The sequence below is a fragment of the Parasteatoda tepidariorum genome, chromosome 3 (genome assembly GCF_982258835.1).
Source record: "Parasteatoda tepidariorum strain Cologne lab strain chromosome 3, Ptep-v5.0, whole genome shotgun sequence".
NCBI classification, from domain to species: Eukaryota; Metazoa; Arthropoda; class Arachnida; order Araneae; family Theridiidae; genus Parasteatoda; species Parasteatoda tepidariorum.
In genome coordinates, this window is record NC_141757.1 from 25900931 (window position 1) to 25928401 (window position 27471).

Sequence of the window (27471 nt, forward strand, 5' to 3'; positions counted from 1 at the left end):
GCATTTGATTTATTATATTATTTAAAGAATGTAAAATTAAGTTGAGAATATTTTTTTCCACAACAGAAATTTACTAATTCGATCAATCAAAGCCTGGGGATTAAGAATATGAACCAATTTGAAATAATGGAACATATGAAACTGAACTAAGTAAACGTTTTGTTTGTTATGATTCTTACTACTTTTATTTTACGGAAAGGTAATTTCAGAGTAAAATATTTATTACATTAAAATAGATATGAATATTTTTTTATTTTTACCATAAAGTATAGAAATAAAATAATTGAGTTACCAGTGTTTGTTTTATTAAATGTAATATACCGTCGCGTGCACCCTCAGTAGGTAAACCAGTGCCGTTCATACGTTCATTTGCATGTTTATTTCTATAAATATTTTCTGCTGTAATAGTAATAATGTGTCCCAGCAGTGTTGTTAGGATTAGGTGTGCATTAACTTGTGACGAAGTTTAGGTACCCTTTTAATTCGAATATTGAAGACAAAATTTATATACCCCCAGGGCCAACAACACTGCAGGACTCACATTACTGTTACTGTGGTAGATATTTATAGAAGCAAACATGCTACTAAACTCATGGACGGTAATGGCTTATCGTATGGAAGTGTGTCGCGGGACGAAAGGGGCACACAATTAACATTTGTAGTATATACACACATTGACAAAAAAAATTAGCGCACCAAGAAGAAGTCGTCAAACTGAAACGAAATTTTACATACGTAATGACTACTTTGATGTAAGTAAATGATTAGAAAATCAAAGAAAAACGATAATCTTTGATTTTCTAATCATTTACTTATATCAAAGTAGTCATTACATATGTAAAATTTCGTTTCATTTTAACGACTACTTCTTGGTGCGCTAATTTTTTTGTCAATGTGTGTATTTTGCGGATTTGAGAACTCCTCCAAACTAACGGTCTGGGTCTGGAGGAATTCTCCTGACAGCCGCACTATACCAGAAACTCGGTGCGTGTATGTATCTTTTCATGTATCACACGTCTTTGTACTTTGTATATTTTTAAACAAATAGTCCTTTGAGAATCGATGAATCTTTTTAGCTAATACTGTCTTATTAAATCAACCAAGTTTCAACCAACCTTCAATGAAGCTTAAGGAATTAACTTTCATTTGCAATTTTTATTAAATATACTTGCCTTCGTCTTCCAGATGCACTGGACTGCTATCATAAGGCTGGCGATCATAGGGATTATTATTGTCATATCTGTCGTATTCATTGCGTCTGTCAAAAGTTCCCCACGAATTTCTTCCACCCTCAGCTCCACATTGCCAAGACATTTCTTGAGCTTTGTCTGCCAGGTACGCACCTTGAAATAATTCATCTTCTCTGGTGCAGCGTCTGTCCAATTCCGTTATCATACATTCCTTAAAGCTGATGTACGATCTGCAATTAAAAATATGAAATTCATCAACTTATTGATTAATTTTGAGACGTTAAACATTAAAATGTAAAAAATTATCATCGTCATCAGAATTTATTTGGGTGCCTGCGGCCATTTACGCCACTTTTTCCATCAATCTTGAAGTTTTAACTTTAAGGTGATACTTTCTGGTAACTGGGAGGCATATTAGAGTGAAAATAAAATTACGCCACTTTTTCCATCCATCTTGAAGTTTTAACTTTAAGGTGATACTTTCTGGTAACTGGGAGGCATATTAGAGTGAAAAGAAAATTAAAATTACTCCACTTTTTCCATCCATCTTGAAGTTTTAACTTTAAGGGGACACTTTCTGGTAACAGGGAGGCATATTAGAGTGAAAAGAAAATTAAAATTACTCCACTTTTTCCATCCATCTTGAAGTTTTAACTTTAAGGTGATACTTTCTGGTAACAGGGAGGCATATTAGAGTGAAAAGAAAATTAAAATTACTCCACTTTTTCCATCCATCTTGAAGTTTTAACTTTAAGGGGACACTTTCTGGTAACTGGGAGGCATATTAGAGTGAAAATAAAATTAAAATTACGCCACTTTTTCCATCCATCTGGAAGTTTTAACATTAAGGTGATACTTTCTGGTAACAGGGAGGCATATTAGAGTGAAAAGAAAATTAAATATTTCGTAATTAAACATTTTACAATGTGTTTTAAAATCTTATGTTATAAAATAAAATGTTTTGTTTAAGCAAATTTCTTTTTTTTTTTCATGACATAAGGTTATGGAAAGAGTAAGTGGAATGATAAAAACAATATACCTGCAGGAATCGTAGTTAGATCCACCTCTTGTGTTGGTGAGAAGGTCCTCACATCTTTTCATATCAGTGCTCTTGTAGCAACTGTTTTCAGTATACCCTTTAATTTAAAAAATTAATAAATAAATAAAAACTAAGACTAAAACTTTATCTCATTAGTTTAACGACATTACTGATTTACATTTGAGTTATATACTTTTAAATTACGAAACGTATTACCATACGAAAGGTTGTGGTTTTTTATTTTATATTTATACGTATATAAAATATGTTTTAACTGTCATTCACTGCATATGAAAGCTGATAGAAACATTTTTACTGAGTTACCAAAAATTGCATACTACTTCAGCTTGTTTGAAAATTAGTCTTAAAAATAGTGCTCTAAAAGAATTCACAGCTAGAAATTTAAAAAGTTATAACCTATTTTAGACAGAAAAGCATTGGTCTTTAGAGCAAAAATAATAGTTTTAAAGAGCCCTTTCTCTTCGATGATTACATATTTTATTTTATTTTATAACCGTCGTTGAACTGTCAACCCAGTGTTTTGGGTTTACGACTACTTATGTTCAAATCCTTAGCCTTGTAATTTTGAACGCAATCCAGATGACTAGGAAACTCATGGCTCAAGTATTGGGAGAAATTTGCCTTCGTTAAGAACTTTGTCATGGTATTAATCAGCATTTGCGTTACACTTAGAGGAAAATCTCCTACGGGTAACCTGGTGGCAAGGGGACTTTTACCCATGATCCGTCTACTACTGAGGATGTTTTTACATCAGCACTGTGGTTGGTACAAGCTGGATGCGGAATTCATATCGACCAGCCATCGTTGGGATTCGAACCCGGTTCATTGGAATGTAAACGCTCTATCTGAGCCTTCACGGCTCGATAATTACATATTATTTAAATCCTAAGGATCTTTTTATAAAAGATAAAGCTTTAAAGAGTTTTACATTAATTAGAGTGACATAGCTTATAATGCTAAGCTCTAAATAAGGATATTTTTATAAATTATTCCGATTTTGAGAGCATGTTATACCTGTGCGACAGATAACTTCTTAATTTTTTTTTTTAAAAAACTTCATTCTCAACCATAGAAAATGTTTTTATTGATTATGTAATAGAATAAATTCACAGATTTGAAATACAATTGTAATCATTAAGCAAAAAAAAAAAAAAATTTCCAAAAAATATGCAAAAATTAAAAAAATTTTTTTACAAAATAGTGAAATTTTAATTTTTTTCTTCTTTTTATAAAATTTGTAAGAATTGAATAATATTATTTTTTTTTATAAAAATAAACTGCTGATATCCGAGTAAATGTACACGCATTACCCTACCATGGCAAGTATCTAGCTCCGTTTCTCAGCGATCAATTTTTTAACATCCGTGGTAGAAATGCCAAGTAATTTAAACCATGCAGATAACATGGACGACGCCTGAGCTGGTACCTCCTCTTCGGACTTTTATTATATATATATATATATATATATATATATATATATATATATATATATATATATATATATATATATATATATATATATATATATATATATTAGTATTATCTGGGTTCAAATTATTTGACACTCACCAAATGGCAATCAAGAATTAGAAATTGTAATTTTTGTTTTAAAATTAAAATAGAATTAACAAAAAATATTGTTTCCTTGTAAATTATTTATTTCTCATTTCATTCTGTTTTTCTCATTTTTATTCTGTTTCACTGTTTTTTTTTTTTTTTTTTTTTTTTTTTTTTTTTTTTTAAATCTGTTCGAAGTGACATGCGAAACCAAAAACTTTTCAATTGGTCAGTAATAGGGACGTATATTTTTTCTGTGGGGGGGGGGGATGATTTGGTAGCAGTTTCCACCAATGAAATGTTGAAGCTGGCTTTAAATTGACATATTTATCTTAGAAGGAGCTGTGTCTCTTGAGTGAGGGGGCTGAAGCCTCCTCAGTCCCCCCCCCCGGTTCCGCTGTCCCTTGAGATGACGGTTGTTTTACAGTCTGTCACGAAACGAACTCTCCATAAACGGAGTGAGCGATGCCTTTACTTACGGCACCTTTAGAACGTTTCGTGTAAGCGTAGATGAAAAGCATCAAATAATTATTTCTTTTTCTACCTTGAAAAAAAATATATAGACTTAAGGCACCATAACCTCTTTCTGACTTACAGAGAAGCAGAATTATATTTTCACCAATAATTATATTGTTAAATTTAAGAAACTATCATCAACTTAAACTCTAATAATTTCAGTTCAAGATCCATCACTTACTTCCATAATTGTCACAGTTTCTTGAAATGAAATCTCTGGATTTTCGGAAAATCTCGTTGTCTCTGTCCCGCTCTTCTCTTGAGACGCAGGAGGATGTCTGCCATAACAGACAATTAAAATCATCCCGAAGTCGTCTATAAAATAAAACATTATATTAAATGCAACAAATAAAATTAAATATTTTGAAAATATTCTTTTTGAAAGATCCCCATAAAATACCTCCTTCTCCTATACGACCATAAAACAAATTCAAGCAACTCGATGTGGCTGGAATAGCCTGATTGGCGGGGCACTGGACTCTCGTTCGCGAAAACGGGAGTACGAATCCAGCCGGCCGAAGAATTCCCATGTAGTAAATGGTGACTGGTGCACGTTAAATCTGTCAGGTCACAATGTTCTCCTCGTCCCCATAACAAATTAAACCTCTGGGAGTACTGGATTGCAAATTGATCGTTCTCTAATTCAAGTCAAAATTACGATCTGTGGATGAATGTATGGAATGGGTCCTCCCTATGAAACGGGTAAGGCGTATGGGCGCGACCAAAGTTGAATTCCTGGCGGATAGCGCTACTAGAAAACAAAAACAATCGCACCCCTTACTTCAATGGCCTACGACTACAATAACAACAAACTACTCGATGAATCAAATGGCACGTTCTAATTCAAACTGGGCGTTATTAAAAAACAGCCGACTGTTTATTGCCTCTCAATTTTGCTGTAATATTTTTAAAAAATTACACTAACTTGTAAGTGATCATTGTCTGCGTCTGAGGACAGTTTTTTTTCTCGCAAAAAATAATAAAAAATGGCAGTACAGCTATTTTATTAGAAGTTTTTAACTTAAAGAGAGGGAAATATCCACATATCCATCAAGATATGCACCGAAGATTACATTATGACCACCCTCCATCTATAACAATGGGCTCGCCCAGGTTTTTATGGTTTCTCGCCCAGGAACAGTGTTTTCATGGGGCACATTAGGACCCATAATCCTCATAGAACAATCCCTGACGTCTGTAAGCTACTTGAACATAGTTGCAGACCAGGTTCACCCATTCATGGCAACAGTTTTTCCTGCGGGGAATGGAGTTTACCAACAGGATAATGCACCATGTCATAAGGGTCGAATCGTCGAGGAACATTCCAGTAACTTTCAAGTCATGTCTTGGCCCCCAAATTCACCTGACCTTAATCCAATAGAGCATTTGTGGTCCTACTTAGAAAACCAAATTCGTGCTGACACGCTACCCCCTCGCAATGTGAGGGAATTGCAGGACCAGTTGGTGAGCGCTTGGTACCAGATACCTCAGACTACCTATCAGCACCTTTAGGAATCAATGACACGGTGGGTGCTAGCAGTTTTGAGGGCTAAAGGTGGTCCTATATGTTATTAGCAGGGTGATCATAATGTAATGGCTCTTCGGTGTATTTCTGGTTATCAGACGTCATCAAATTTCTTTGATTGTCCTTAAAAAACTGTCAACAAATTTTAACATGTGTCCTTAAATGTCCTAGAATTTTTCTGAAAAGATCTTTTTTAATACACTGGTTATCATAAATTAAGGAAAAATCACAAAAATAGCGATAACTCTTTCAAAAGTAAGCCAAACCGTGCAAAATTTGCATATGTTGTCCACTAAGAGTAGCTGAGTAAAATTGCAATATGCAAATTAGTGGCGCTGCACTCGGCTTACGTCATCTGCCTGGAGCATAAAAGTCCAAGTTTGAGAGAAAGCACACAAATTTTACTGTGATTGCGACATTGAAAATCTGAGATAGCCAATTCGTAATAATGACCTCTAGGCATCATTTGCCTGAAGAACTACGATGGAGAGCCATCGGGAGACTAGAGGCAGGGCAGAGTCAATCAGAAGTGGCCAGATGGCTAAATGTGAGTCCATCTGTGGTTCATAGACTTTGGAGGCAATTTCAAACCACAGATTCGGCATCTAGGAGGTTCAGTCAAGGACGGCCAACTGTTACGACCAGTGCCGATGACCGATATTTGACATTAAGTGCACGCAGGAATAGAACCGCTACTCCGACACATCTTAGATCCTCTCTTGCTGCAGCCACCGGAAGGTTGGTGTCAACGTCAACTGTGCGCAGAAGGCTCCACGTAGGTGGTCTGTATGCGAGACGACCAGCCATTTGCGTGCCGCTCACATCACGCCATAGGAGAGACCGTTTGCAGTGGGCCCGACAACATGTCCACTGGACGTCAGATCAATGGAGGCCTGTTCTCTTTACGGATGAGTCCAGGTTTAGTCTAGAAAGTGACAGTAGACGTTATTTGATATGGAGAGAACCTGGGACCCGTTATCATCCATCAAACATCCGTGAAAGAGATGCATACGGAAGAGGCAGTGTCTGTGTTTGGGGAGGCATATCCTTAGGAGGGCGCACATACCTCCATGTCTTTCCAAGGGGAACCGTGAATGCTCAGGTTTATCGAGACAACATCCTTGATGCTTATGTGCGCCCATATGCCGGGGCAATTGGTGATTGCTTCCTGTTACAGGACGATAATGCAAGACCACACAGAGCTCGCATTGTTGATGATTATCTTCAACAGGAAACAATTACTCGCATGGAGTGGCCAGCTCGATCCCCGGACTTGAATCCTATCGAGCACGTTTGGGATGCTCTAGGGAGGCGTGTATCTGCCATCAATCCGCCCCCTCAGACCCTTGCCACGCTTGCAACTGCTTTACAAGAGCAATGGCTCTCACTTCCTATTGAACTGATAGACCGCATAATTGAAAGCATCACACATCGCTGTTTGTGCTGTATTGCTTCTAGAGGCAATCATATTCCATATTAAAGGTACTTTTTCTATTGCAAACCGATACTTCCAATTTGTTTATTTTATACATGTGCTAATTTCTATACTACTATTAATGTCTGATAATTTCTTTTTATGTTGTTTAATACCTTACTATGTGTTGTATATTGTGGGTAAGTTTCATAAAATTCCATGTGTAATTTCTTGAGTTATCGCGATTTTTGTGAATTTTCCTTAATTTATGATAACCAGTGTATAAAATAAAATATCAACCAAAAAAAAAATAAGAATTGCGCATATTGTTTTAAACGAAATAGTTTTCTCTTATAGAGAACTAGGGGTCTAAGTCCCCTGATCGCTGACGCTAACCAACCCCGTAATTAACCAACCCCAAAATCAAAAACATAATATTAACAGTTACAGTTAATTACCATTAAATTAGGGATACAAAAATATTTATAAGAAAACAATACCTTTATGACTTGTATTAATTTTATGCTAATGAAAGTCAAACCAATATGAAAATTAATGTGGTAAAACTGGATTCTCTCATGTGGTTTTCCAACCAATCTAATATTCCAACCAATAGAAATATATCGACACAAATGGAAAACTGCGGCACCATCATAAGATTTTTATATATAGTTAGAAAATATCAACAAAAATAATAATAATGATGATGTTTGGAAATGAGCATATTTTTTTTAAAAAAAAATAGTTTTTTGTTTTCTCTTATAGAGAATGCAAACAAGAGAGTACCATGCTAAATTTAACAGATGAAAACACCATACTCGTCTTCAAATAATTTCATCAAAAAATAAACAAATTTAAACAATCATATGTGCTTGTTCATTCTAAATGAGTTTAAATTCGGATTATCATATGATATTTCAAAACTGCTCAGTAATAAAATGAAGTTTCATGAAAATGTTATCAATTTTAAAAAAAAATCTTTCTTGCACACATAAATTAATATTTTCCATAAATATATGAGTGTCCTCAAATCATAAATTTTTCGAGTCCTCAAATCATGGTTTATTAATCTAGTCACTTTAGATACAGTAGTTATTTTAAATTTTCAAATTTGAATCTTCGATCACATAATTGTTTTTTTTTTAAACATATATTTACAACATTCGTATTCAGCTAAACAACAGCCAAACGGGTAATTTACCTGCATTTCTGAGAGTCCTGATATCCGGCTGCTCTGTTGTCAACAGCTCTGGCCAGCGAGTCTCTGCACTGCTGAAGGCGGCTTCTGTCACATCTTTCATTTCTGCAGCAGGTAATGTCTGAGCTCCCTGAATAACCTTATAGTTTAAAACACACATGTAAGCCGAACATAGCCATCACCTTTGAAGGAACCCCAACACACAAGAACTTTCACCTTATATAACCCCCAAACACAATCATACACAGTAAAAATATGTTACCTTAGAAACCAAAAAAAGAAACATATTGTTTTCCAAAAATTAAGCATACGACGCTTCGGCTTAAATAGCCATGTTTAAAAATAATACCATCATAACATTATATAAAATAACTATTAATAAGAGAAAACTGATGATACTGGATTCAGCTAATGATAATGATTGATGAAACGCAATTAATTTTAATCAGGAGCTTATCGAATGAATATCTCAAAAGAGATATTCATTCGACAAACTGATTAAAATTAATGACTTTTTAGAAGTTGCATTTAAATGAAATAATCAGAGTCAGCTCTTTCTTTTTTAATGCAGAAGAAGAAGCTATTACTAGAGGGAAAATGCTTAAATCGTAAAACCTTTGATTTCTAAAAAAGTATTGTGGGCAGAATGTCCTAGTGGATAAATTATTAAGCTTTTTTCCCTTGGAGATGCAGGCCTAAGAATCAAGTCGATGTGTACGCGTGTTAAGTTTTTTTTAAGTTCATTAGTTTTACAAGTTTTCAATGTTATTTTCGAACATCCTGAGTAAGGGCAGGGCTGCCAAATGTACTCTGGTGGTAGATAAGCTTATGTTTTAATGTATTATTTTTAATTCATTTAATCTTATTTTCCATACCACTACCTATAAATAATGTAAAAGTTCATATGCAACGCCACATTGTTCCAGATTTTTCGTGGTGAAATTTCTAAAATGGGGGCAAAATTATCCCCCCCCCCCCATTTAACACTTTCTAAGGACGTGGAAAGTATACCTACCACCAATTTTTTAAGTCCAGGTTTAATTTTTCTACCACTTTTAATTTAGGTTTCCGTTTGTTATTAACTTCATTCAGCTTTCTTGAAGTGTGTTTGAATAAAATTGGCAACCATTTTTTAGCATAAGAAAACGTATAAAAGTTACAATATGCATAATTCCTTCTGAAGTTTGTAGCATTTATAAAATTTATTTTATAAATAAAGAAAAATAAAAGTCAATAAGTTCCTAATAGGTCTAAGTAAATTTGCTTACCACCAAAAAAATAGCATTAAAATTTAAATTAATTTTATACAAGCTAAATGAATTTTTCTTTTCTCATATCAATTACTATTCTGATTTGAATTTCAATTCCAAAAATTCTTTAATTTTCCTTTGCTAGAAATAAATGGCCCACTAAAGGGTTAATAGAAATCGCAAGATCATAAATTTGGAAATAACAGTAATTAGACCAGCAAATAAGAAACAACAACGTACTGGGCATTACGGTGGTTTTATAAAGGTCGTGACTAAGCTTACACGGCTACGCAAATTTTATAAATGATTTTATTTTTACATTTAAAATTGTAGAAAAACTTGGATGCTCCTTTTAAATTCTTTTAAGAATTTAAATTCTTTATAACAGCGTTCCCAATTCTTTTCGACTATGGAAGCATAAATGATAGTTCTCCTATTAGCGGAATCTCGAGACTTAGAAGAAATTTCATTAGCAATTGTGAAAAATATTGATAAAGTAATGACCATTATTTATTTTGAAAATATTTATTGCAATAATTTTTTTTAAAGTTTTTTTTATTTAATATTTAATGAATAAATGTAGAATGAAATTTTCTCCTCGTGAAGTTTTAACTATACTGGTCTTTAAATTAGATTTTATGTCAGGCAACTGAATTTACAGGCCTCAGGTAGCATCTTTCGTAATTTGATTTTGTTGTATGCATAACCCGTAACTAAATGAGCTGAAATAAAAAGGGAAAAGAGAGACGAAAATAAACGCTGAGAATAGTTATCAGGTGAAAATGAAATTTTTAAAGGAAAATTGATTTGGATATAAATTTTATTATTGAGTTTCGTTACTAGTAACGTTGTTCTAACTTTCGGAACCCATTTTGGGAACCGCTGTTTGTATTTATAAATAACATATATAATAACCATATATAATAATAATATAATAATAACCATAGATAAATAACATATATAATAACCATATATAAATAAAATAAACATATTTGAAAAATTTACGATAATCATCTAGTAGTACGAAATAGCTTTGGCTTAAGTATATTCTTTAAGGACAATATTTCTTTCTAAAATTGTAATTGAATTGTCATCCTCTAGTTATGAGTGAAGTAATTTTTTTTTTTAAATTTTTTTTTTACATTTTTCAGTAAAAACTGATTAAAAAATGTCATTATAAATTTGAACCAAACTATTAAATGTTTCTTATGATTCAAACATTCTTTCTACTACACAGTAGGCCAGCATCCAAGGTTTCGTGGCCAAAATTAGTATTTCGACAAAATTTGTTTCAAAATTTGGGTTTTTTTTTAGGGGTTTTTATGTGCAGGTAAATTGAATACATAGTTGAAATTTTGAAATACACTAAAAATATCCACACAAAAAAATGGAGGCTGAAATATGGCGAGCAAAAGTTAAAAAAAATAATATAGTACGCTTAAATAATTAAATATAGCAATGAAAATATAATAATTTTGGTAATTTTATATTAAAAATGAAAAGTAATATTACAAAATAACGCGAAAACAACATAATTTTTGTTTTTCGCTATATTTAGTCCACTTTTGCAATACGGGCAAAATGACGGCAAAGAAGACAACAAAAAAAATTTAGCTAATTACGTCGTAGAACTTTTTGTAACTAAGTTTCGAAAGTCATTCAAACATTGTAAAATGTCAAATGATAAGATATGAACTATAAGTTTGTCAAGTGTATTAACTAATCCAACAAATTGAAAAATTGTACTATAATTTCAGACTAATTACTCTGATAAAAATGAAACAGTAAGGTGAAATTTCTATATATATATTTCTGAAATAAAAATTTAAAATTTACACTTAAAAAAAATTTAACATATTTTTCATTACATTGTACTCTCGTCAGTCCAAAGAGTAAATTATAATGTTTGGAATGATTATGAATACTTAATTTGAACTATATTAAAACTGTCTACACATATTTTAGTTGAAAATATAATTTTTGACTTTTGGCCAAAGATCATGGTCTTCTGGCCCACAGTGCACTAGTAAATATTTTCCTTTTCGTTATTAATGCGTTAGAATTATTTACTCAAAAGCTTCTTCTTTTGTGTTTGTATATATAAATGTGTGTATATGTTTGTTTTGCGTTTTTCTATTATTTTTCTATAAATTAGCATATAAATTTGATTTAAACAATGGTATTATAAACTTTCAAATCAAAATATCTTACCATTTCCATTCGAATAAGTGCCAGAATATCTTCCATTGCCATATCGATCGCCATCTCTGTCTCCGTATCCACCACCACCGTATCGATCATCTCTTCCGCTATAGCTCCCGCCTCTTTGCTGATCTCTTTCACGATCGTTCATTCGATCTCGATCTGTCATTCGATCTCGATCGTTCATTCGATCTCGATCGTTATAGCGATCATCACGTCGATCATCTTGCCTGAATCGATCAGAAGTGGTAGATGATTCTCCGCAGTTCCAGGCGAGGTCTTGGGCAGTATCAACCAGATATTGACCCAAGTATCGGTCATCGTCTGATCTACATCGAGTTCGGACAATATCCTGAACGCAGTCGTAGAACAAGTTGTACTTCCTGAAATAATTCGATGCATTCTTTTTACTAAATGTCGATATTTTATTTAATGAGATATCTTAAAAATGAAAAAAAGTTTTTTTTTTAATGACATCGTTCTAAACCGTCAGTGAGGTACGGAGCGAGCGGAGGATGTTACACATTATTTTAATCATTCTTATTTAATTTTCACAAGCGTACTCATAATGGACATTTACTTAACTCAGCAATAACTTTCGAAACACGTAAAATACAAACTCCTCCCTAAAACAGTAATTTTAGAAATGAACCTATATAAGCATCACCTCCTATCAGGGACCGATCAAGACAAATTCAGGCCCAAAAAATTTTCGGGGCCCCCAACAAAATATTTTGAAAATAAATTTCTGAAGAGTAGTCCTAACTGTAAAAAGAATCTATTGAACTGCATGATTCAAGAAAAACATTTCTGAAGAGTAGTCCTAACTGAAAAAAGAATCTATTGAACTGCATGATTCAAGAAAAACATTTCTGAAGAGTAGTCCTAACTGTCAAAAGAATCTATTGAACTGCATGATTCAAGAAAAACATTTCTGAAGAGTAGTCCTAACTGTAAAAAGAATCTATTGAACTGCATGATTCAAGAAAAACATTTCTGAAGAGTAGTCCTAACTGTAAAAAGAATCTATTGAACTGCATGATTCAAGAAAAACATTTCTGAAGAGTAGTCCTAACTGTAAAAAGAATCTATTGAACTGCATGATTCAAGAAAAACATTTCTAAAGAGTAGTCCTAACTGTAAAAAGAATCTATTGAACTGCATGATTCAAGAAAAACATTTCTGAAGAGTAGTCCTAACTGTAAAAAGAATCTATTGAACTGCATGATTCAAGAAAAACATTTCTGAAGAGTAGTCCTAACTGTAAAAAGAATCTATTGAATTGCATGATTCAAGAAAAACATTTCTGAAGAGTAGTCCTAACTGTAAAAAGAATCTATTGAACTGCATGATTCAAGAAAAACATTTCTGAAGAGTAGTCCTAACTGTAAAAAGAATCTATTGAACTGCATGATTCAAGAAAAACATTTTAAAAAATTTTGAAAGTAGGCAAATGAAGATTATTTTTCAAATATAAAGTTTAGACATCTAAATATTAAAGCAAAATATAAAACAATAAAGCAATGTTGTATGAAAGTAAAAATAGTTTGGTGACCACAAACAATTAAAATCAGTGATTTTTGCTAAAAGTCACTGATTAGCTGATTATTTTAAAGATTGTAGCCTTCCATCTACAGCTTTACATATTTGTTAAGAATAAGCTTTTAGTTCTTGTTGACACTAATCATTTATAAGAGACTTTGCGAATATGCATTCTCGCTGCAGTTGCTTAAGCCGTTGGAGTAAAAATTGCACCAATTAAAATTCAGTTGTACTTTCGAAATTGATTAGTGCAATGTTTACACGAGTTTGGTTTATCACAATATAAAGAAACATTTAAATAAAAATGCCTTTTTTGAGATAAACTGTTTCTTTCAGTACTTTTTTTAAATGTAATATTGTGAACGTTTTACTAATTTTTGAGGCCCTCAGATAGTGTGGGCCCTAGGCCCGTGCCTATTGGGCCTAGGCGATAATCAGGCCCTGCCTCCTACATCAGAAAGCCTTCACACGGTATTTTATAAGTAGTCTGCGCAGACTATTTAAAAAGTGAACAGTTGTGTGCATGAACCCAAATTCTATTTTAAAAGTCTTTTCTTGTCTTGCTTTTGGATTTGGGCGCAATCCTTGCCTTAACCCCTTGGGGACGGGTGATTCAGAAAAGCATTCGTACAAAATCAGAATCAAGTTGCAATTAAATAAAAAACGGTAACTTAAATGTAGTCGTTACTAATTTGACAGACTTACTTTGCTTTTATTTTAATTATTGTTAGTTTAATCACATATATAATCAATGTTAATTCAAAGTATAACTAAATAGTTTTATTTTGAACAAAGTAATGGTGAATTAAATAAATCAAAAAATTATAACTCCGCCCACAAATAAACTGCTAAAGAAATACTTTGATTACCAGTTTTATCTTCTTACCCTGATTGATACGGTTTTTTGCTGTCACGTATTTGTGACAGTCGGCGCGAAAGGGTTAATGGCCAACGACAACAACCATAAAAATATTGCGGGAACCAATGTCGTAAATTTTTTTTTGCTTTTGTTTTTGTCAAAGGGTATATTAATAAATTACCTGCATGTCTCAGGGTTGTAGGAAGAAAACTGAACTCCTCCTAGAGGAAAAGAACTCTCACAACTCTTCATGTCTACTCCGATGAAACAATTGCTGTCACGCCAACTATCTATAAGTATAAGAAAAAGAGAAATATCAGTATACTACAATCGGGCCTGATTTAAAATAAAATTATTTCATTGATGTTGAAGACTGTGACGTGATAGAATAAAACAAAGATAGTAACTTTCTTACTTAGGAAACTATTAGCGCATGTATTTTAAACTCAAAACAAAGCTTTAATCTAAGACAGTTGAAAAGAATTGCCTGAACTTCAAAAAAAGATAAATAGCTTAAATAAACAGCGGAAACCCGATTTTAAGTTTTTCGTCAGGACTAACGTCAAAAAACGCACGAATCGGGGTTAAAAAAATCTAAGCATATTTTTCAAAAATTGACCACACATCGATGAACTATGTGTAAATTTTACATGCTTTTTTGTTTTTAGATACAATTTTAACAATATCCCTCGCAATATTTACTATTGCTTACAAAATTGCTTTTTGATTTACATTCGCAAATGTTTCAAAGCTTTTATGCTTTCACACTCTAGATCTTGATTTTTTGTTCATCTTTCATCGTTTTCATTACTATCATCGGATTCAAGCATTGAATCAGATATTGAAGGAATTGAAAAGTTGTGCGATGTGTGACTTACAGTCGATAATACGGGTCATTCTTCGTCGGAACATCTTCAGCCACGCAATTTTATTACAAAGGGCTCTTCCTTTAATGTGTCCGTCAGATACTGAGAAGCAATTGACCCCGAGAAGCTTTATTACATCTATTTGTAATTTGTTTAAGTCGACACTATCCAACGCTGTAGAAATCAAATTCAGAGCTTCCAAAACATTTATTTTTGCTTCCAGAGCATTTTATTTCGCTTTAACCACCCTTTCTGTGCTTTGCCCATCCCACCCCCCTTCTGATTTTGACTCTTGTCGGCTTCTGTATTTCTCTTTTTTTTATTTTTTTAACCAGACCGGATACTGTGGATATAAAACTAGTATTTTGTTTGCTGAACTACGTTGAGATCACAAGGAACATCATCGATTCGAAGAAATCTTTCTATCATGCACGCCCAACCTTTTTTTTCTACTGAGACGATTTTTCGTAAAGGAAATGAAACGACAATTGAATTCTAAAAGTAGAAATAACTTTTTCTCTTTTTTTAGAATTTAAGTTTAGCATCATATTATTATCGTGTATTTACATAAATATTTCTTTATATTTATATCCGTGGTCAAAAACATTTAAATTATATATCAAAACAATAATTAGATGAAGAGTAAATTTTGCTGCCATCTTTACTGCAAAAAAAATAATCCGTTGTCAAAAACTTTTAGATTATATATCCAAACATTAATTAGATCAAGAGTAAATTTTCCTGTCATCTTAACTACAAAAAAATTAATTAATAAATAATGCATATAAAATTTTTATTTATCTCTGTAAAATTCGGCAGTTACAATATTATGTTTTCAAATATGTATAAAAATGATTTTATTAATTTAATCTTGAAGATTAATCAGACACCAGTTTTTAATTTTTTCCAAATTGTTCGAAATTTGAATGTTATGGTAATTCACCACTATGTTTTTCGAGTCTGAAAATAATAAAATCACGAATTTTTGAGGCTATATTTTTGAAGTATATAAAATGAATTGTTAAACAGCGGAATAAATTTCGAAAATTAATGTAACTCATGAGTTATCTACTTTAACAATTTTGTAAGACAAAAACTAATATAATGAAAAAATATCATTGTTAAAAATATAAAATATTTACTTCCACTGCTGTCACAACCATCCCGGATGTACTTGAGAGCATTTCTCAAAGAATCACCGTTACGGCTACGATCAGTCTCTGATGTTAGACATCTAGTTTCTCTCAGCAAGCAGTTGAAATCATCCCTCACATTCCTGCAAAAAGAATAAACTATTTTTAAAACTATATTATAAATGCATCCAATCATTAAAATTCCGGAAACAACATTTAAAATTCTGGTACGGATAGCTTTTTAAAGGACAACAGATCCCTTGAACAGACCCTTTTAACTGTTTTGTTACCAATGTAAATATTTGCCTCAACTATTGCTAATCTTCGAGGCCAAGAAAGAGGTCCAACTAGTTCAAACTCTGCTGGTTTGGGTAAGTATGAGAAACCTCTAAACCCTTGTTTGTTTAGATTTGGAACAAAGTTGAGGCAAATTTTTACTTTCTTGGCTTTAAGCTCGGTTGACAGTTAACTTTGCTACGTCACAAAATGAGCTAGCTAAATTTTTATTTTCGAAACTGAAAAATTTGCTAAAGAAAGATGGTTTAAGGATGTCAAAAATATATTAGGAACATCAGGATAGAATAGTATTACGAAAGAAGATTTTAAAAGTTGCTTTTGTAATTTTTAATGACGAGTACAGTTCATTACATCAGGTGGAGTAAATATTGAAACATAATGGCTATGTTACACACATATTTTTTGGAGTATGATATGGAAATTAATTAGCCGCACATCGTACATGATGTTAACTTTTTAATGAAATCGATTGTAAACTTATGAAGTATCTGAGAGTATGAAAAATGATTGTTTTGGAGGAAGCAATTTTTAGGAGTGCGATAACTTTTTCCCTCAAATGCAAATTAATGCGAAAAGGTGGTGTATTTATATGAATTATAAGCTATATTTTTAGAACTATATTCTTAAATGTGGACATACATCTTTGTATAAGTTCTCAAATTCTTTAACATTCTTACGATAAAGCGTTCCCAAACTAAATTAATTTTTGATAATATTTTCGTGTTCGCTAAAAGATATGTACAGAGGTAAAATATAGTCAATGAGTTACAATGGAGTAAAAGCATGTATAAATACAACTTCATTAACGAAGAACTAATGTTTCTATATGATAGTTGGATTAATTATTGACTATTCTGGGTCTCTAAATAATCTCAGTTTAAGTATCATTTAAAAAAATTTCACGAAACAAACCGAGCAGATTGTAGAGGAAATGAACATCTTAATAATATCGGTTAATATAAGAACGATTCAGTTTATTTCGATGATATTTTTACGGTCGTTAATGGATGGTTTGAAATATCTGAAATAGAAAATCTAGGTTTTGATATAATGGAGAAGAAAAAAAATATGTATTAACTGCACTTCCCGTGCGCTAAACTTTACTTAAATGATATAACCCAGATAAACCATTAATTATACTAGATCTCTAAATAATCATAAATGAAGATTCATTAAAGATAATTTTACCGAACAAAACGAGCAAACTGAAGGAGAAATAAAATAAACAATACTTTTTATTATTTCAGATATATATAACAAGGAGTAAAAAGGCAAAGAATAGTTTTGTGAGCGGTACTTAATGTCTGTTTGTCCTTGTATCTCTTCAAGCGTGAAGGCCTTAACTTCACTTTCTACCTGCTGTTACCTACAATGGCAGCACTGCTGTGTGACGGTTAACCGTTAAAGAGATATTCAGTTGACAAATAATGCGTTTCTAAAATAGTTGACATTTATTTATTTTTTATTTTAAAACTTTTGAAAATTCGAACTTGTAGAAAGGTCATTTTGCAGCACTGGGTAAAAAAAAGTACGAACTGCATAGCTTATATAATAATTATTATATAGAAATTTAAAATCAACTATTCATCGAAATTTCAGTACATTGATTTATGACGATTTCGATCATGTAAGTAAATAAAAACAGCAAATTTAGCGTTGTTTATGTTAGGTCATTACAAAAATATATCTATGTGAAAGTTTCCCATATTAAAGTTATAAAACTGAAGATGGTATTATTTTCAAATTAAAGTGAAATCTAAAAGTTTATTATATCATCACAGATATTTCATATCGTCACATATCTAGTCTATTCTAGTACATTGATTACATATGTTAGAATTAAAGTGAAATAGAAAATAAGTCTAATAAATTGGTCATGTCCACATTTAAGCTAAAGATTTTTATTTATTAGACACAGTTGCCCTAGGGCGATTGGACAGATGATGGAATAAGGTGCTCGCTTCTTCGAAGAGGTACATCATCACATATCTAGTCTTTTCTAGTACATTGATTAGATATGTTAGAATTAAAGTGAAAGCAAAAATAGGTCTGATAAATTGGCCATGCCCACATTTAAGCTAATGATTATTATTATTTTTTTTTGTTCTTTCATCTTGATTCCGGTTCTGGCTGACCAGGCCCACATTTAAGCTATTGATTTTTATTTATTAAACACAGCTGACCTAGAGGGCAATTGTACAGATGGAGCGAGGTGCTCTCTACCGCGGGCTGGTACTACGTATCATCACATATCTAGTCTATTCCAGTACATTGATTAGATATGTTAGGATTAAATTGGCTATGTCCACATTTAAGCTACTGATTTTTTTTTCCTTCTTGATTCTGATTTTGTACGAATACGACGCATTTACGACTCGCGACTCGTCCGTCTCGAAGAAGTTGATGTAGATTAAAGAAAACTGGCTACTACATCCTAATTTCTCATAGCGCTGCAACCACTGTTAATACTTATGAAAGCATAAGGTACCCTACTATGGAATTATTACAGCTGAATGCTTTTAATCTACATGAATTATTATATTAACATGAACAGTTTAATTTCGGTCACCATTTTTTTTCAAATTTTTAAGGCTTGTGGGTACTCTGCACTCTTTAATCCAAAAAAAAAGTTTAACTTAATTGCTTGGTCATTAGCTATATCTAGCAGCAACAAAATATGTGTAATAAAATTATTTTTTTTAAATAAGAATTTTTTTTTTTTGAAATAACTCCTCTTAGATCCTTCAAAAGTTAATTTTTTTTATGGTAGAACTCTGCTTGAATTACTAATCTTACACTAAACTAATCTATTACACTCAAATTTATAATTAATTTTAATAAACAATTATTAGCTTTCAAGCATCAGAAACGGTATATGTCATCAAAATGCAAAATTTTCAAAATCAATGAACTTTTTTCGAAACGTGTATTCATTCCAATGTGTGTATTCTAGTAGAATATTCTTCAGAAAAAGGATAAATTTCGTTCCAAAAGAAAGTATGGAAACAATAGAATTCACGTGTGTCGGAAACATTGTGAAAAGACCGTACATCATGCCATCTCCAGCTCATTGTCATCTTTCATCTTTGAGACAAATAATTTCAAAACCGCAAGGGCAGAATATTTTTCGCCAAGTACCGGTATCATTCAAATAAATGTTTAAGTCGTGACTTTCCATTGCTCTGGCCGTAAGCAGGGCGTCAAAAAAGCACTGAACACGTCTACTCTGACTGAGAGAAGTAAATAGTAGAAATGAATAAAGAAGAAAAAAAAATCGCCAAGTTGTTGCCTTGTCCGAAGGGAAGGTGCAGCCTTGGCATGGATACGCAACACGTGTGACGGTCATTGTTGTTAAACATTTCCCGAATTTAAAGTTACCTTTTCCTTCCGTTTTTTAGTGTTGTTCTCGTAAAGTTGAAATTTTGAAACAAACTTAAATTTATTGCTGAAATGGTTGAAGTAAATATTTTCCGTATATTTTATTGATATGCGTTCTTCCCATTTCCATTGTTGTAGAAGTTTTGCTAGTTTAAGGCTATTGTTATTACATTTCTTTTCGGAATGTTGATATTTATTTTTTGAGCACTTACTTCAAGTGTATATTCAATAGTTAAAGTTTGATTTATGAATGAAAGTAATATTTCTGACATTGCCACTTAAATCAATTCAGGATATCAATGGTTGTAAAAGTTGATATTTGCGCATTTTTTTTATCACTTAATTATTTGTATTATTGCATTTTATTTAAAAATGTCCGTACTTTAAAACTATTCGTATTATATATTGATAAGTTCTCTCATTCGCATTAATAATGTTCTCTCATGTTTTTTATAAAGTTTTGATAGTTTAAATGTATCGCATATACATTCCTTTTTTGAAGTTTGACATTTGTTTTTGGGCACTTATTTAAATTTTGTTGGAATATATTCAATGGTTATTTGCTATTATTTCAACAAAATAATATTTTAGTCATAAACAACAAAAACAGTTCAGGATCTAGAAGCAGGGCCCTATTAAGAGAAGTTGAGGCCCTGGGCAGAATACTGCTGATTATGAGACCCTAAACTTTTCATTGACTATAAAATTTGTATTGATTTTTTAGGATATTTTACGTCAACACCGACGACAGTGATGACGTAAAATATCCTTAGTAGTAGACAGATCATGGGTTAGAATTCTCTTGCCGTCGACTTAACCGTGGGAGGTTTTATTAGTTTTCCTCTTCATGTAATGCAAATGCGGGTTAGTTCCTTAAAAAAGTTCATCACGAAGGCTACTTTGTCCAAATGCTTGATAAAAGAGTCATCTTGTCTTCTGGGTTGTGTTCAAAATTACAAGGCTATAGAGTTAAACAGTGATAGTCGCGTAATCCAGTCGCGTAAATGTTGAGACAAACCTCTAGGGGCGTTAGGTCACACCATCAGGATTAAAATTGTATAAGAACCCATGCCCGGAAATATCGTCGCACGCGGCTAGAGACGCTTTCCTATTATGACTAATTCAGAATAACATGAAGAAACAGTTCATATTAGAAAGCGCCCCTAGTGGTGCATGATGACATTTTAGGTAATGATGTGCCTTAACTTCCTTATAAGTTTGTCGCAACATTAATGTGACTTTTTGTTATATATAACGTTTTTAATCTTGCACATTTCGACAAAAAGTTAACGAAAAATATTACGTTAAGAAAAATTATAGCTTAGAGAGAGAAACCGATTGCAGATATGAAATAACTGCATCTGTTAAAAAACATGTCTGTTAACGGTAGGTTTAAGGGGCGCGTCATTTTGACGCATTTTGGATTTTATAAGAAAAATTACAAAACCCGTTTGCATTTTTATTTTATCTCTTGTAATGACTTTTATCCATTGATCGAGGTAAACATATATTGAAGTCTAATTTCTTCAAAAGCGTTGAAATATTGAAATTCTCCTTGTGGTATACCTATCTCTTCGGATATGCGTCAATTTGACGCCATCGTAATTTAGACAAAAATTTTTGTAAACTTGCAAACATCACATCAATAATAAATAGGAATGTACCGACAATACTTCGATCCGTTATCCGATATCCTTATCTCAAATGAAACAAGCGATAAACAACTGTTGCCGATAAGCGATAATAGAAAGAACAAAAGCAAAATGTCAATTGATGTCAGATTTTGAAGGTTTCAGTTGCTTAGCTCGAGTATTGAAAAATAAAATATTAGAATATTTCAAATATATACAATATATCATATTTTCATTTTTTTTCTATTAGTATATAATTACATTGCTTTCTAAGTGCAGAGATGCCAACTGCCCCGGACAAGTTAAAATAATTTTAAAAAAACGGTAACAAATTTTGCTAATATAAAGTGGTAAATTTTATAAGCCTACGAAATAGTGGTGGATAAAAATCTGCTAAATTGAATTTATTAAACCAAGAATCACAATTGATAAACTACCACTTTAAAATATATATTTGCTGGCCGGTGCAAGTTGGCATCTCTGTAAGTGCTGTTATATGTATTCGTTCATGGGTCAAATTGACGTGTGTTCGTAGAGATAGGTATATAAGAAACGTCCGTAAACCTAGTGTTAAAAAATCTCATGCAAAAAAAAAAAAAAATTGTTCTTCAGAGTAATTTTTAAAAAAATATAATTGGCGAAATTTAAGTAAATCACAAAACAAGAATAAAAGTTAAATATATAAATGTAGGGAAGGAAAGAATAAGGAAAAGGATATTAAATAGATTAAATGAAAGGATAATAAAATCAATCAGTAAAACGATTTCAGTTCAGATTTCTTTTAAAACACACATGGAGAGGGCGGGGTCACCTAAAAAGACGTTAAATATCTTAAATTTTCTTAGTAATAGTGTTTTATCTGCCTAGGCATATTTCTGTTAGAGATGTTTGTACTGTGTAATCCCTTTAAATGTTCAAAAGTAGGACACAGTCTTAAAATGGTATTTGCTCAGCTTCAAGAATCTTGGTTCATCCAAGGATGAATGTGCTATAGACACGTGTATACAACTGTTGCTCCCAACATATTTAAGCCAGACTTACTAAAAATACACAACGCTTAAGTGTTTTTGGAGACGGAAGTGTACAATGTGGTATTTATTTAATCTAGATTTATACTTTAATGCTTAATGCACAGTAGTAAACAATTTATATTTGATGTTTGAGGCTTTTTAGATTTATATTTTTATGTCTAATTAACAGTAACAAACAATTTTTATTTCCGGTATCGGTTATCTATGATTTCTCAATGCGGAATCAGTTAAAGTTAAAGTTATAATATAATTTGTATGCATTGTTATCTATATTTTATACTAATTTTTTTTATATATCTAGTGTATTAATGTTGTTTTCCAAATAAATTTCATTAGGAATGTTTCACATTTTTAAAACCAATTTTAGATTTATTTTAACGAACTACCTTTATTTTAATTTTTTTTACAACCGCCGTTGAACAGCTGACACAATTTTGAGTTTGCAATTACCAATGTTTAACTCCGTAGCCCTGTAATTTTGAACCCAATCCAGAAGACAAGGGAACTCCTGGATCAAGTATTGAGAAAAAATTTGTCTCCGTGGAGGACTTTTTGATGGAACTAACCCGTATTTGTGTTACATGAAGAGGAAAACCATAAAAATCTCCAAGAACTACTGTGATACTAAGGTTTAAAAGACTAAAATCGTGAAGTGATTCGTCTTCATTCAATATTTGAAATCATTGGAATAAAAATAGTCACCAGGATCAAGGCCCTCTCAATACCTACTATAAAACTAAAGGCTTTAACACACTTTTCCAAAAATTAAACTTATTAGACCATTCAATAGGTAAGCGAGTAAAAACAAGTAAGTGGTAGGGTATGGTGCATCTTGAAGTCTACTTAACTGAAGTATAAAATCGATTTTTCTCAATTCCTCGTCATCCGCTACATCAAAAATACAGGGTTTGATTAAAATAAAGGAAAAACTTCTATACTAACTGTATTTCTTTAGCGACACATGTTTTGGAAGATTTTACATGACGAAATCGTTGGCAAAAGATCACGCTTAAAATTTTTAAAAATAGTGTCCTTTTCCATGCAAAGTTCGGATCGATCAAAATAAGTATATGAAATCAAAAGCTGAATTCCTTTTTCAATACCTCTTTAAAGAAAATTCATCTTACATAAATATTGCAACCCTGTGAAATGATTTCAAAATTCTGGTATTAAAACTAGAAAGATATTAACTTACAAAGTTCAATTTGGTTGAGACGCACTTAGCATGACTAAAAAATAACTTCATTTCTAAAAACTTTAAGCACGATTCAAATTCTGTCAATAGTTTTGCCATATAAAATTTTCCAAAACATTTGTTGCTAAAAAAAAATTGTTTAGATAGATAGGGTACATAAGTTATTTTGATCTACCTGTGTATAAATATCGAATAAATAAAAGTTGGTTTGTGCGTAAGCTGTTTTGCTTTCTAGGTAGTTTGAGCAAATCACTGTCTCTCCCACTAAAAAAAAAATCGGTTAAACATAGAGTCGTAATATCGTTACTTTGCTGTTGCTGTTGCGTATCTCCGTTGTTTAGCAACGCTAAATCAGGTTTGTGAAATCTATCACTCAAAGAAAGTCTAACATTAGAATTGGGTTTGTAAAAAAAATCTGATCTGGAAAGCTCTAGAACATCTAGTACATGATCTGGGGTGGCCTGATGGTCAGCACATTTCACACAGGCTGGAAAACCCTTTTTTCCATAAGAAAATGAGACAGAGAAAAGCCTGGTGATGACCATCTGGTCCCACCTGTAAAACTTGAGTGATAAAGCACCCCAGGGCACTTTCCCTGGTACCATCGGGCAGCAGGTGAGTTAGTCCAGGAAATATTTTCAGCTTATTTACTCTTGAAAATTGCTCCAATTAGGTTAGTGAATCTGGTGCGTTCAACGGCTTAACAGAGCACTCTTTAACCGAAACATCTGCCGTCTCATTACCATGCATAGCAATTGGGATGGTATCCATTGGAAGTGCACGATTATTACTTAACCATCATTACCTCACGATTATTACTTTACGCTATCATAGAGTACCGTTTTCTTGCACCCTTAATATAGGGTAAAAATGAGCCGTGTTCTGTTAAAGTTGAACCATATAGTGTAGAGTAATAAATTTGAAGAAAAACGATAATATAATTTAATTTAGCACTATAAAAAAGTTGCAGCCAATTTGAATGATAACATGGTTCAACAAGCCCGAAAATTTCAAGCAGTGTACCTTCAATATTTAAGAAACCGTGTGGAGATTTTCTATTCGAGAAGGCTATGGTTTCCCACGGTTTAGAAAACCGAAGGGAAAAAAACGTGTTAAGAATTTAAAGGAAAATAGGTGCCTTAACAAATCCGCAGGTTTCAAAAATTGTTGAAAATTCAAGAGAAACATATCTGAATGCGAAAATTAATGCGTTCATTTCGTCACGCATTCGTGCAATTTGCATTTACAGTTATACTTCTCAATAAGTATACTCACGAACAATGGGATTGCATTTCCGTGCGTCCAAGATCGTTATGCCTCCTTTGAATGCTCCGCATTAAAGTATCCTCACATTGCCGCATGCGTTCTCTGGAACATCCTCCCCTCTGAGCATGCGCAACATAAAACACTGAAATAAAAAGAAAAGTGTAAGGAATATCATTCAATAAATAAATAAAATGAAATAAATAAGTAACTGTTGTATTATATGTACTGTAAGTCATTTCCCTTGATAGGCAGAAACATCAGTATTGTATGGTGCAAATCACAGCATGTCACAAATCATAACGCAAGAAAAAGTTTCGAAATTAAAGTTCTAGTAAATGTTTAAACTGTTCGTTCTTCTCTTGAAGGCAAAACTGTATTTTGTGTGTATTATTACACCTTCTATCATTTGTATATTGGCCATTGAAAGATCATTCATTGTTTGTATGATAGGAATCTAGTTTCCATTACTTACATTGCAAACTATTTATAATTAAATTAAAAATTTATTCACATATTACCTCCAATATTAATCAAATTGAAATATGTTAGAAAAAGCTGTTAAATTTGATACATTATTAGTCACCGGTGGCATCACTGTCACCGTTACATAAAAGCAATTAATTTATTATATTCAGATAGGATACATGAGGCTTTTTAAAAATTGATACTATCTAAATAAAGGGTTGCCAAACACTGCGCCTTTTGCAAAACAATGAAGTGGTAAAGCATTAAAGATTATAATTTTTGGGGATTTTTTACGAGTTATCTGTTACAGGTAGCAGTTAAATTTTTATTATATCTTTCAACTATTTATATGTAGTGATAGGTGAAATTCGTTTTCTTAAAAAAAATAATTAAATCAAGAATTAAATAAAAACGTAAAGTTTGCTACCACTGGAAAAAAAATCTCCATAAAGTGGAGCCGGTTGGCATTTCTGAAAATAACCATTTGGTTTAAAGGCAAATAAGTTACCATTTTCACCATGTGGTTTCGTAATAAATTCGCTAAGATGGTTCTCAGAGACATACAAATCAACGAATAATTTTTTCTTCTTCATATTTTCTCATTCTTTTATTCAGATATAACTAAAAAAGATTTATTTCGTTTCCTCATATAGTTTGTTTTATTTTATTATGACACACAAATTAACCAAGGAACAATTTTTTGTTAATCCTGTAGAATTTGGAAGAAAATGTGGCATTCGGAACACTTTTACAATTAAAGGGTAAACGTACTAAATGTAAACAAAGAACAGAAATAAATTGTTAGCATTTTTACGAGACTATAAACGTATATTCATAGAACTCTAACGTGCATTCGTTACATACATCATATTTTAAACTAGAAATAAAACAATACAGAAGGAATTTTATCGCTAAAAATCAATCTTAAAGTCTGTACCAGTATACAAAGAAAGCATAATCGTAAAAACTCATTGCAAGAGAAGAAAAAAATGGCGAACGGTAACAAAAGAGAACGTTTTTCATTTTTATTCTTGAAACTGTTCTATTTTGTTGAAGGACGAGAATTCTTGGTGATTCGAAAGGAAATCTCCCATCATTTTTAAAACACTGGAACTTTTCCCAGGTAGAGCAGGTGGTTTGAGTTAACACCTTTAAAGACAGATACGAGCGAACTTTCGAATTTATGTTTCCAGGCGAATTTTTCTTTCTTGAATCGTGACTTAATTTGAATTCGTTTCCTTTGATTTGTCAGATAAATTGGCTGATCTCAATATGGCAGATGAATTGTTTATTGTTAAACGATTTCAATATACCAATTGGGTTATATATGGCACCAATTTGGCAGCTGAATTACCTTTACTGAGATACTAACGAAATCGAATAGATTTTTCATTCAAAAGCATAACTTTAACTTTTCCCAAGGATGATTTTCTTAAGTGTTAGTGAAGTGACTGATATGCAACTTAAGAGCCTGGTGAAAGAACCAGGTAAGTGACATTTTCAGAGTGGGGAAAATCAAGGAAAGAAGAAAAGAAGTAGTAACCAATTATTTTATTATAGATTTATAAGAAGAAGAGGCTTATATTTCGTCATCTTATTTTATTTACTACTATCTAATTTGAAATAAAAATCATGCAAGCATACTCAAAAATAATGCGGGTATATTATGTTAAATTTAAAGTATAAGCAAAATCAATTCTGTTTTGCTATACATATTCATTTTGATGCGATCACTTTTTCCCTGATTAATTAATAATCCTGAAAATGTCACTTGCTGGGTTTTTCCTCTAACCTCTTGAACTCCAATCAGAAATGTTTTTATATTTTGATTTTACCTGAATGTATAATCGCAAAATTAATTTCTATTTGTCCAACTTATTTAGATGTAGTGACAAT

The 27471-nt window shown here is 32.1% G+C and overlaps 1 protein-coding gene across 2 annotated transcripts in view; it reads right to left on the reverse strand.

Annotated features, from left to right (window-relative positions):
- Positions 1–27471, reverse strand: part of LOC107449388 (uncharacterized) — a 69900-nt gene that overhangs the window by 5958 nt on the left and 36471 nt on the right. Inside the window, exons 2-9 of one of the 2 annotated variants that reach the window (XM_087158978.1) lie at positions 25120–25252; positions 16322–16455; positions 14495–14603; positions 11922–12295; positions 8464–8590; positions 4505–4638; positions 2230–2326; positions 1173–1420 (exon numbers count right to left, since the gene is read on the reverse strand). In XM_087158978.1, the coding sequence (XP_087015104.1) occupies positions 1173–1420; positions 2230–2326; positions 4505–4638; positions 8464–8590; positions 11922–12295; positions 14495–14603; positions 16322–16455; positions 25120–25252 (1356 nt within the window). Of the gene's footprint in view, positions 1–1172; positions 1421–2229; positions 2327–4504; positions 4639–8463; positions 8600–11921; positions 12296–14494; positions 14604–16321; positions 16456–25119; positions 25253–27471 lie in introns of both variants that reach the window. The other variant, XM_087158977.1, reaches the window with a different exon arrangement.